The 12,693-nt window shown below is 47.7% G+C and overlaps 1 protein-coding gene across 1 annotated transcript in view; it reads right to left on the bottom strand.

Moving 5' to 3' along the window:
* Positions 1–6,746: 6,746 nt before the first annotated feature.
* The window catches only part of ACSM1 (acyl-CoA synthetase medium chain family member 1), a 42,404-nt gene continuing 36,457 nt past the window's right edge, over positions 6,747–12,693 (bottom strand). Inside the window, exons 10-13 of the mRNA XM_058569882.1 lie at positions 10,854–10,981; positions 9,685–9,784; positions 8,685–8,804; positions 6,747–6,924 (exon numbers count right to left, since the gene is read on the bottom strand). Coding sequence (XP_058425865.1) covers positions 6,838–6,924; positions 8,685–8,804; positions 9,685–9,784; positions 10,854–10,981 — 435 coding nt within the window. The 3' untranslated portion in view covers positions 6,747–6,837. The remainder of the gene's footprint in view (positions 6,925–8,684; positions 8,805–9,684; positions 9,785–10,853; positions 10,982–12,693) is intronic.

Here is a 12,693-nt window from a genome sequence, read left to right as displayed (position 1 = left end):
AAAACACACTTCCAAATAGCCAATAAAAAGAATTCACACTTGCATTTTACAGTATTGCACCTAAATCAATCAATAGCAACCATGAAAATTAATTTGTAAAAGAATGCAAAATTTCTAGAATGTATGTTCACCAAAACAAAAGGCAAGCATGTCGTTTTACGAAAACTAGACCCATAAGTATTTTAGAAGAAAATAAACTCACAATGTAATTCATACTAATCTGTACACCAAGCTTCAGTTTTGTGCAAGTAAAACTTCTCTAGAAAGTAGCCTCTGAAATCTATAACATTTTCATCTTCAGCCCTCACAGCTGGGGTCAGTCAAATGTGTGCTCATGGGAAACATACACTGTCTTTGAGTCGCCACTGTCTGAGAGAGCAGTAGCTCAGCACAATGGTTAAACACGTGGATCAGATGCACAAAAAAGACAAAGACCGTCTGGTCACTAACTGGTAAAACATCCCCAGTCATGGGCACTCTTGTTACATCTGGCAGCTGTCGGGAGCTGATATCAGTAGTTCACTCCCACCTAGATTCGATCCAATGGGCCAATAAAGCCGAGGTTCTGATATTCAATGACCATGAGCAAGGGTGGATGTGGGAAATGCAAGACAAGTGAGTTTATCCAGGTGCTCAAAGATGAGGTAGGAAAGAGAGTTTAACTCATCTATGAGAATGCAGCCTGGGTAGAGGGGGGAAATTCCAATAAACACTATCAAAAAATTTCTTCCTGGGGCTAGCCTGCTGATGTAGTGGTTAAGTTTGCTTGCTCTGCTTCGGCGGCCTGGGGTTCGCAGGTTTGGATCCCAGGCACAGACCTACGCACTGCCCATCAAGCCATGCTGTGGCAGCATCCCACATATAAAGTAGAAGAAGATGGGCACGGATGTTAGCCCAGGGCCAACCTTCCTCAGCAAAAAGAAGAGGATTGGCAACAGATGTTAGCTCAGGGCTAATCTTCCTCACCAAAAAAAGAAAAAAATTCTTCCTTTGTAGACTGAAAGGAAACAGAATAGATTCTTCTTTGATTGAAGGTATTCATTGGGATGATTCCTGACCACTGGACCTTTCCAGATCCCTAAGAATCTGCTACATGCCAATCAAAACAAGTCTACTTATCTCTAAGGGCTGTTCTCAGTCTCTCTCTCGCTCTCCCCTGAGGGTAGAGGTGTTTTTAAATGAGAGAATAGGAAAACTTTCACGGAAGGAATCTGGAATTTCTTTAATTTTGGACAATCCTAAGGACATTAAGGACCATTTTTGCTTTGAGTAAATCAACACTCTGGACATGAACACTTTACTAAGGAAAGGATAACTCATTCACCTCCTGGGCATGTCACTCCTAATGATTTCCCCATTATAAACATCCCAGCAGGATGCAGCCGCTTATTTTCTGACGGACTTCTCAGGGCTCCCATCAACCTGGTTGGACACAGAGTTCCTGGGGGCAGCTTCCAAGAGCAGAAAGGAAGGGACGACTCAGAAGTTGCTAAAAGTCAACAAGTCAGAAAGCACAGAGCACAAATGACATTCCACTTTTTAACAGACTAGCACCAAGACCAATGCTTAGATACCCCTGTTCCCAGGGCTGCCAGCCTTCACATATATGAATCATGTACTTACAGGAAAACAAACTACACGTGAGATGGACCCTACACTTGCATAGCTTGAAGCAGGATCTTGACAAGGCTTCCAGGAACCTAACTCTCCTGACTTCTGTTAAATAAAAGTTTCTTATGTTTTTAAAAACTTTATTGAGATATAATTCACATACCATACAATTCTCCCATTGAAGACTTACGACTCAGTGGCTTTCAGTATGATCACAAATCCTTCCTTCTTGATGTTGTAAAGTTACTGTTTTCAGGTTTCGATCCTGTTAGCCCTGCTGTGTCTGGTCCAAGCAGTGCTGACAGAACCCAGAACTTGATGTGGACAGCTGTGGCCAGAACCCATTCAGGCTGGTCCAGCAACCTGCCCTGAGGTCCTCAGTCTTCAGGAATGTCTCAGTTCCCATCACAGATTCCATGAAAAAGCTGTTATTTAACCACCATGTGAAAGAGCCCAATAAAAAGGAGGAAACATCTGATGTCCAATGTTTACTCACGTTTGTGTTTAGGTAACTGGGACACCGAAGCAAAAAGGAGCCAGAAGACCAACTTCTGTGCCTCCATGTCCTGGTCCTCTAGGGGACCTGTGGTCACGAGGAAGGAGGTGTGGAGGGAGGGATGCAAAGGGCGTGAGGGGAGGGGTGGGAGAAGAAGGGGGTGAGGGGAGAGGTGGGGAGTGGGTCGGGGGGGAGGTTGGAATTGGGGGTGGGATTGGGGAGGGGGTGTGGCAGGAAGGGGAGTTTTGGGCACCAGGGAGGAGGAAAAGAGGGGTGTCAGGGAAAGTACTGGGTCAGATCAAGTCCTAGAGGGGAAGGAGGAGGGTTCAGACAGGTCAGTAGGTCAGTAGGTCTGCGGGACACAAGGAACAGTGAAGTGGACTCTCAGGAGCAGTTGGAGGGGATGAGGGCTTCGTCTTCCTCCGAGTCTTCTCCTGTCTGGGCGCTGCCTTAGCAATCCCGATGCTTTATACTCGCCTTTGACCAATCCCCTGCCTTCACCCCTGGTTCATCACAGTGGACACCGTGTGACCTCATTTTTAGAATGCCTTTTCCCCACCCAGAGCCCGACCAGGACCCATCCCAATGACAGGTCCTCTCTGGAAACTTCACAGACCTTCTGGTTTCTGATCCTTCCTAACCCAGGGCCACTGTCCCCCACTTCTGGGCACTCCCTCCTTCCTTTCTGACCTCCCAAGATTTCCAGTGGCCATTGGCTGAAAAGCCTACAAAGCAAAGGATGACAAAAGTGAAAGAAGAATCAGATACACAAGCAGAGTGGGAGGTTCTCACCCCCCTCTCAGCAACTCATACCATAAGCAGACAGAACATCAGTAAGATGCGGAAGATCTTAACAGCAAACCGTCTTAATCATGTAGATGTAGCCGTATATCCATCTATACCCATAAAACAACTGTTGAGGGCACATTAATTTAAGAAGATATGATACATTTACTAAATTAACTATTTTTATTTTGTCCATACAGCAAATTTTAATATATTTCAGAGGAATGAAATCACACCGAGCACATTTCTGGTTATGTAATTGTGCTAGAAGTCACTGACAGAAAGCTAACTAGAAATTCCCATATGTTTGGAAACTGAGAAGTACCTTTATAAATGAAATATGAGTGTAAGAAGAAATCCCAAAGGAAAAGAGGCTACATTTGAACTGAATGATAGGATCATGATTAAATGGTGATAAAATATGTCTTCTTTTAGGCAGGATATTCCACTTAGTGTGACAAGACTGTATGATCTCAAAATCATTCCTAATTAACCAGACATTTTCACACCTGAAACAACAGTGAATATGTCACTTATCTATGTCATCCTGCTACCTGTTAGCACGGACTTTACATTATGAACCTCAGTGGGGAAAATCCAAGCTGACGCTCATGATTGATCTCCAGGGATCTCCAGGAAAGTCAGCATTTTAAGAGAAAAAGTTCATCATCTTCTCTCCTGGGGGACCTGAGGACAACATCCAGAGCACTTGGCAGCACCAGGAGTGATGGGAGGGGAGACCCAAGCAAGTGGGTAGGGGCCCAGGGACCCAGGTGACCGGGACAAACCCCACTGGTGATCATCTCTCCTGGGCCCCATCCTGAGCTTCCTAAGGTGCTGTTCTGCATGACTGCACACAGTGTTTCCCCAACTCATTCAGGCCCATGACAGCTTAAAATCATTGCTTTAAATCCCACCACTTTTTATTATTATGTAAATTTATACTAAACAGGAAACATTCTACCACTGTTGTAATGGAAAATCAATGTCTTTTACCATAAATATAAAGAAACCATTAAAAAAAAGCAAGCAAAACAAGGACAACATAACAATGGTGCATACTAAATTCTGTTGAGATGCTGTTGCCTGCCTGAAGAGCCCCAGAGGGGGCCTGTCCTGGTTATACAAGGAGAGACCAGTACAGAAGGGGCGGAAGTCAGACTAGCCCAGAAGTGAATGGGAGAGAGGCCCAGCCTGTCAGGGACTGGGGGCTTCCAGGAAGGGTGCCAGGGTCACCCTGATCACAGCTCCAGCAGGGAGGAGGGAAAGAAGGAGAAGTGACAGAGATGGGGGTCTGGAACAGGTCATTCATGTAGCCAAGGAAGCACTTGTTCCCCAAAGCCAGTGTCAGCCTCATGCCGGGGAGCCCCTCATGACCCCTGGAGGCCAGGCCAGGAGCCTTGGGCTTGAGACCCAGCTGTGCTGCTTCCCAGCTGTGTGACCCTGAGCGGGTTTCCTTCATTAAAATGGGAGTGTCCATGCCTGTGTCCAAAGATTGTCACAAGGACAAGCAGCAGCCACGTGCTGAGCCCCTGAGCACATCAGCAGCATCATCTCCCAGGGACACCTGTCCTCCTAGACCTGGTGCCTTGCAGGTGTGCAGCCATTAAAGGCAATAATGATACAACCAAAGGCCCCTCCTGTTACGGGCCTGTGCTAAGCACTGCACTGTGCAGGCATCATCTCATGGGGTCCTGAGGTCAGTACCATCTCTATCCCCCTCGCACAGATGGGGAGTCAGGTTCAGAGTGGTCAGGGAGAGGGATGTACCCAGGCTGTGAAAAGGGTCAGAGGGGACTGGGGTCTGGGAGGGGATGTTGGGAGAGGGGGAGGCTGAGGCCTGGAGCCTCCAGAGGGAGAAGGGGCCAGGAAGAATCTGCCCTGCTCTGAAGATGAGGCTAAACCTGGCGGCCATGGTCACATCCCAGCTCCTCGACCTGGGACCAATGGTCAGTCATTGCTGTGGTGATGATAATATTGTCATATAATAGCCCTGCTGATGTATTATTGTTGTTGTTATTGTGGGAGAGGGTGAAGCCCCCTCTGAGGCATGGCAGGGTCCTGGGGACGCTCATCTCTCTCCCTCTCTTCTCCTCGGGATCTGCTAAGCTCCACGCAACACCTCCACTCTAAGTGCACCCTGTCAGGGTCCCTGTCCCTACCCTGGGCCCTTGTCCCCAGAGCAACCCTACTCTGGTCACTCTCTGGCATCTTAGGACCCAGGCACAGCCTTCCAGAAGGCCCTGGCATGGGGCAGATGCCCAGCACTCAGTTTGGAATGAGGAAAACACCCCCTTCCATGTCAGCTTAGGTGGGGCAGGTCATGCCAGGGTCTATTCATCCTGTCTGCCTGCAGTGGCCTCCACTGAGTGCCAGCGCTCAATTTGTGCTGTGGGCTGGGGTAGGGGATGAGGGTCTGGGAGTGTGTATGTGTGCATGTGTGTTTGGTTGTGTAATTCTGCATTATGGACCTGAGAGTCGGAGTTTCCGTGTGAGAATATTGATCGTGGATGTGAGTTTTCCACTGTGTGGGACTCTCTGTTTCTCTCTGTGTGCATTTTTGTGTCTGTGAATGTATTTCTGAATAACTGTATGTCAGTTGTGCAAATCTCTGTGTGTGTTTGTGTGCATGTGTGTCCCTGCTGGAGCATCTATGCATCTGTTTTATATCTCTGTGTGTGTTGATTGTGTGTGTGAATTCCCTGCCCCTTTTTGTGTTCCTGATTGTATCTGTGCATGTGTGTGTGTCTGTGTTCTCTGTGTGTGTGTCCACTGTGTGTAGGGTTTGCCCTGAGGGGCTGTCTCATGTGGCCCTGAGTGTGTGTGTCTGTGTTCTCAGGGGTCGTTGCCTGTGTCTGCAGTGTGGGTCTGTGTGTGAGCCCGTCCATGAGCCCTATGCCTGAGTCCCCAGATGGGGGTGATTTTGTGCCTGTGTGTCTCTGTGCTTGCGGTGTCTTATTTCCCTGTGAGTGTGTGTGTCTGTGCACCCCAGAAATGGGCAGCTGCAGAGGGGATCTCTTCAAGGGTGACCCAGTGGTGGGTGAGAAGGAGACAATATGTGCTTCTCCCACCTCCAGACTTGGCCCCTCTGCCCCTGCTCCTCCCAGCCTCTGGTTTTCCCCACAGTGGTCCCATTTCAGGCCCCAAGGATGGATGGAGTAAAGGATCAGTTCACAGGACCCGAGACCAGGGGGTCAGGGGGGCTCTGGATAGCAGGAGAGGGTTATAGAGTGTGGGGGAGGGGTGTGTGGCAAGGACACTGGGCGCCTGGGAAAGGGCTGGGGGAGTCCTGGGCCCTGGGGAGAGATGAGCGGGTGGGCTCATGTGGGGGAAAGCTGAGGGGTGAAAGCCTCTGGGTATGAATGAGGGACCGGGTACCTCTGGAGAGGTCTGGAAGAGTCCTATGGGACTCCTGGGTTCCCAGAGAGCAGGTCCCTCACTCACCCATGCGGGACCTAGGCTGAGACCTAGGACAGGCTGGTGCCTGGGGCTGCTTGGAGCATCTCTCCTGGACCTCTGTGTCCTGGCCATCTAGTGGGTGCACAGGGCCACCCAGGAAGCTGGGGCCAGCAGGGAGAATCAGGCCCTGGGCTCTCTCCAGTGGGGATTGGGGAGAATTATGGAGGGACTACATTTATGCACAGCTTCATCCACAGAATTAATGCACGACACAGGGGCACCGTTGATGTTCATATTCGTATTTTATTACCTCCAGCCCCAATCTGTGTGCTCATCTGGGCAATCCAGAAGGAACAGGAGACTCGGAGGAAGAAGAGTGACTGATATTAATCTGAAAGAAACAAAAATGCTGAAATATGGGCACTCCTGATACCCTTCCAAATCAACTCTCTCAACACCCCCATCCTCACCCTCGCCATATGGGGAAACTGTGGTGGCCAGGGATTAGCCCAAAGTCACACAGTGGTTTCTGAGTTTATTGACGATCACATCTGACCAAACTCCTTTTTCCGAAGTTCACTCCTTTTAATCTTGCCAGTGACGGTTTTGGGCAGCTCTGGGACAAACTCCACCTGGTTGAGCAGAAAGCAAATCCATCCTGACTTAGTCCCGCCGTCACTTCCTACCAGTCCCCCTCCCCTCCTTTGCCCCTGTACAGTCCCCCCAGACGGGTTGGCACCATGTGGTGGCCTTAAGGGGGCCCACCAAGGATGCCAGGTTCTCCTCCTGACCCCCTGAAGTTGGATGCAGTCTTGGGACAGGCTTTGACCAGTGAAATGTGAGTGGGAGGGAAGTGTGCCACCTCTAACAGAAGAGCTGGGAACCAGTGAGCCTGGCCGCCAGCTCTGTCCATCTCTTATAGCACCTGGCAGATACTTGTATGGTGGCTGCTCCGTTATCCTGGTCCCGAGATGAGGGGGTGTGGAGCAGAGGCCCCAGGAGAGCCTGGACATGGTGGACATGTGACATGAGCAAGGAAGATACCTTCCTTGTTATAAGCCGCTAAGACTTTGGGGGCTCTTTGTTACCCACAGTAACATCTAGCCCATCCTGCCTGCTACGTGCCCTCTGTTCTCCTCTCTGTGAGGCCACAGAGCCTGATGTTAGAAGCAGGAACTCCATTGTCAGATACACAGGGGTTTGTCAGATACACAGGGGTTTGAGTTCCTGCTCTGCTCTTTATTAACTCTAATCTCAGGCAATTTACTGGGAGTCTCTGAGCCTCAGCTCCTCTATGAAGCAGAGTGATGAGACCATCTCAGGCTGTGGGGACGATGAAATGAAATAGTAACGCGTGTGCAGCACTGAGTCCAGGGCCCGGCCCACATGGCGCATGTTCACTAGACGTGAGCTCTACAGCTTTCTATCTGGATGGATTGTCAACGCTCAGACGACGGATCAAAGCACTATCACAAAGGAAGGAAATGGGGACTTTCGGTGTATGTGCCCTTTCAAACTCTGCTTTTAAACTGATAGGATAATATCATGTACATTCTTTCATTGCCTGCTTTTTTCTCTTAATAATACATTATTACAATATTTTAGTGTTAAAAATAAAAGATCTGCAATATCATTTTAAATTATAGGATAGTATTAAATTTCATGAATAACAATCATTTCTCTATTGTTGGACATTTTTGTAGTTTGCACACAGCAGTTAAAACAAATGAAGTAGGGAGACAGCCCGGTGGCATAGTGGTTAAGTTTGCCTGCTCCGCTTCAGCTGCCTGGGGTTTGCAGGTTCAGATCCTGGGTGCGGACCTATACACCACTCACCAAGCCGTGCTGTGGTGGCATCCCATATACACAATAGAGGAAGATTGGCACAGATGTTAGCTCAGGGCTAATCTTCCTCAGAAAAAAGAAAAAAAAACAAAAGAAGTAAAGAATATCAGAATGTATGGCATGTTGTAAGGATAAATATCATTTTCTTAATTTTTGTTTGTTACATATGTATATATGTATTGACTTGCAATATAGAATGTATTTCCTAGCATGAGTTATTTTTAAAAACAGTTTAGAAGCTGCTGATTTGGATTTCTTTCTCAAATTTTGAAAGATTTTAAATACCCTTCTTGGATATCTTTGGGCACGTGTCTGATTTTTTTGCTTTAGGTTAACGTGCCAGCAATGGATTCCTTTTGGGTTTCTGCCACAGGTTCCATCTGAGTAAGTTGGCTCCACCCCACCCCTATGCCAATCGTTTCTTCTGAAGAGAAAAATGCAAGTTCTACTGGCTGTTTAAGCTTCAGCCCAGCCACCCGACGAGACTCGGGCAGCGGAGCGCCAGGACGGCTCAGGGGGACCAGCCCCGTCCACCCGCCTCACTCACCTTCCTCGGGTACTTGTACGGGGCCGTCACTGACTTCACGTGCTGCTGCAGCTCCTTGGTGAGCTGGTCCCTGTCCCAGGACAGGAACTGTGGGGCCAGGACAATAAAGGCCTTCACCACCTGCCGTGCAGAACCAGAGCGGAGGCTCAGGGTGAGCGCCAGTGAATTGTCTAGTTTACAAAGTGAATATTTATTTAATGAGCGAAAACACCAAGCTGACACTTGAGCCTTTGGAAAAGGACAGACCAGGTTCTAGTCCCAATACTCCAGTCTCCACTCTATGATTGGAAAGTTACTCAACCTCTCTCACCCTCAATTTCCTTCCCTGCGAAATGGGGACAGTACAGGTTCATTCCTCACTGGGTTTATGTCAAGATTTCATGAGATGAAACATGTAAAACATGAGGCTAGTTTAACTTTATTATTATTCCTATCATCAGCGTTATCTTCATCATTTTTACTAGTGTTGTATGTATACTTTGTGCCTGGAACCTTGTGGGTATTTAATAATTGTTGGTAATTTATAATTCTTATGTTATTATTTATGTCCCCACTTAATTGCACAGGGCCTTGCACATAGTAGGTGCTCAGTAAACACCTACTGAATCAATGAATGCATGCTCTGGAGCCAGATTGCTTTGATTCCCGTTCTGGGTCCACCACTGTGCCATCTGGGCAACTTATTTAACTTCTTTAGGCCCCTGTTTCCTTATCTATAAAAGGGTATAATGAGAGTCCTGAAGTCTTTAGGTTACTGGGGGGAAAAACGAGCAGGCACATAATAGGAGCTCATTAAATGTTAGATGTCAGCAGCAGCATTTTCAGTCACAGATGAGGCCACAGTGCTCCCTGGTGACCACATAGTGTAAGTGCACACACACATCAACTGCGCCCTCTCTCCACCCTAGGTCCTGGGTAGACATGGCCTGGAAGTTTCCCCTGCACCTGCCTCCCCAGTGCCCACACACAGACACGATGACCCCCGTGTTCTCTTCCTCACCTCCCCTCGAATCGGGTCCGGGCTGCTCACCACAGCTGACTCAGCCACTGCTGGATGCTCGGCCAGGGCATTCTCCACCTCTGTCGGCCCGATGCGATACCTGCAGGATCAAAGGTTCCTTCTCTGGTTCTGAGCAGATGCCAGGGCTGGGGTGACCAGGCCCTCAAATCTCATGTTCTGGAGGATCGTATCTTCCCTTGGCACAGAGGGAAACTGTCACAGGGGGTCAGAGGCCTGTGACAGGCTGTGTAGTGGGACCACTGCAGGAAGACCTGGACGCTCCATGCTAAGAAATACAAGGCACAGGTGCTCTCTTCTCACTCACTGCCTCTGGTAGGAGGAGAGAGAGAGCTCTGTCCTCCCAGAGCTCTGTGGCCTGGCTTCAGGAGCTTCCTCCAGCATGGAACCTCTTGGAAGCCCCAAACTTGATCTTAAACATTCATGAAAATTCTCCACCCTATTCCCCACTACGTCAGCATTTGTTTTAGAAATTAAAAAATTAAAAATAAATAAAAAAACAAACTTGATTTCCCTGAAATAACCAAGAGAACTTGTTACTTGTGTCATTTTTTTCCCCTAAATCATGTAAGGGTTAGGGACAACGGGCTGGGAGCCAGACCACCTTGGTTCAACGCTGGGCTGCATCCCGTACTGTCTTTGAAACTTTACTCAACTTACCTCGCATGTCAGTGACTCAGTTTTCTCCTGTGTAAAATGGGCATGATAATCACATCTACTGGGTTATACAAAACACTGAGGAGAGTGCTTTCACCTAGTAAGCACTCCATAAATGTTAGCTATTATCATCATCATCATCATCATCATCATTATGTTCTGTGACATGTTGTGCCCCATCAGAGGAGCACAGAGAATAATTTCCTCCCACCAATAGGGGTCAAAGCAAGGTCTCCCTTCCTCTTTAAATTGCATGGTGTCTTATTATGGTTGTTCTTCCAGACCTTCCTGAACTTCATTTTGACTATTTCTTCCGGATGCAGGGGTTGGGGGAGGTGCACAGACACCCACGGCCCAGGGCCCCATAGACATGGCTCTGTTCAGAATTAGGCTGAGGGTCCCATCACCAATGCATGGAGTAACGTCTGGGCCAGCTAGATCCCACCAGGCGTGTGAGGGTGACACCTTCCTGGCTCAGGGTCAGCCACACCTACCCAGAGGCATTGATGACATCATCGCCCCTCCCCAGGAACCAGATGTGGCCCTCTGCATCCATGGTTGCTCTGTCCCCAGTGTTGTAAAAGTCCCCACACTCCACTTCGGCTGTCTTCACCGGGTCATCCTGTAAAGAGAACAGCACCCCTCTGTGGAGAAGGCAGCGAGTCTAGAGATGAAGAGCCACAACCTGGGGCTCAGATCTGGGCCCGAATCCTCCTTCTCACGCCACCTGGCACCTGGCAAGTTTTGTCATCTCGCAGAGTCTATTTTCTTTACACGCAAACACTCAATGCACTCTACTGCTGAGTTAGTGGGCAATATTACGCCAATTTTAAGGATAATTTTTAAAAATAACACCTCGCTTTTGTGTGGCTCTCCAGCAGAATACGATTTCCTAGACCACGAACTCTGTGTATTTGATTCACTGTGAGAAGCTCAGTGTTCACACAGTAGCTGGACAGACGGGAGGTGTCAATCAACATTTGCTGAATGAATTTTCTTCCCAAACACCACCTCATTTGATCCTCACAGAAAGCCTGTGAGGCTGGTATTACTTTAATTACACTTTGATTTTAGGATAATGGTAGATTTGCATGCAAGTTGTAAGAAATGATACAGAGCGATCCCGTGTGCCCTTTACCCAGTTTCTCCCGATGGTAACATCTCATCTTCCAACACTACGTAGTTCAACATCACAACCAGGATACTGACATTGATGCAATCCACCAATCTTACCCAGATTTCCACAGTTTTTCACTTGTACTCATTTGTGTGTGTGTGTGTGTGTGTGTGTGTGTAAGTGTATTTAGCACAATGCAATTTTATCACATGTGTATATCAACCACCAGTCAAGAGACAGAACAGTCCCGTCATCACCAGGAGCTCTCATGTTGCTTTTATACCCACGTCCACCTCCCTCCTCCTCCTTCTCTCCCTCCCTCTCCATCCCTAACCCCTTGGCAATGCCTAAGCTAGTCTCCTTTTTTTTCCTTTATTTTCTTTCTTTCTTTCTTTCTTTCTTTCTTTCTTTCTTTCTTTCTTTCTTTCTTTCTTTCTTTCTTTCTTTCTTTCTTTCTTTCTTTCTTTCTTTCTTTCTTTCTTTCTTTCTTTCTTTCTTTCTTTCTCTTTCCTTCTTTCCTTCTTTCCTTCCTTCCTTCCTTCCTTCCTTCCTTCCTTCCTTCCTTCTTTCTTTCGTGAGGAAGATCAGCCCTAAGCTAACATTCAATGCCAATCTTCCTCTTTTTTTTGCCAAGGAAGACTGGCCCTGGGCTAACATCTATGCCCATCTTCCTCTACTTTACATGGGACACCGCCACAGCATGGCTTGACAAGTGGTGCGTCGGTGTGTGCCTGGGATCTGAACCTACAGACCCCGGGCAGACACAGCGGAGTGCATGCACTTAATGACTGTGCCACCAGGCCGGCCTCTCCATTTTTATAATTTTGCCATTTTAAGAATGTTACATAAGTGGAATCATATAGTATGTAACCTTTGGGAATAGCTATTTTTTGTTTTCTCATTCAGTGTAATTCTCTGGAGATTCATCCAGGTTGGTGTGTTCATCAGTAGTTCAGTCCTGTTATTGCTGAACAGTATTTCATGTTATGAATGAACCACAGTTTGTTTAACCATTCACCCATTGAAGGGCATCTGGGTTGCTTCTACTTTTGTTTTGTGTTATTTTGTTTTTTTGCTGAGGAAGATTCACATCTGTCGCCAATCTTCCTCTTTTTTTCCTTGAGGAAGATTAGCCCTGAGCTAACATCTGTGCCGATCTTCCTCTATTTTGTATGTGGGTCACTGCCACAGCATGGCTGACAAGTGGCATAGGTCTG

This window comes from Diceros bicornis, chromosome 26, assembly GCF_020826845.1.
Source record: "Diceros bicornis minor isolate mBicDic1 chromosome 26, mDicBic1.mat.cur, whole genome shotgun sequence".
In the NCBI taxonomy this organism is placed as follows: domain Eukaryota; kingdom Metazoa; phylum Chordata; class Mammalia; order Perissodactyla; family Rhinocerotidae; genus Diceros; species Diceros bicornis.
Note: the sequence above shows the minus strand (reverse complement) of the source record. Positions and strands in the feature narration are given on the sequence as shown.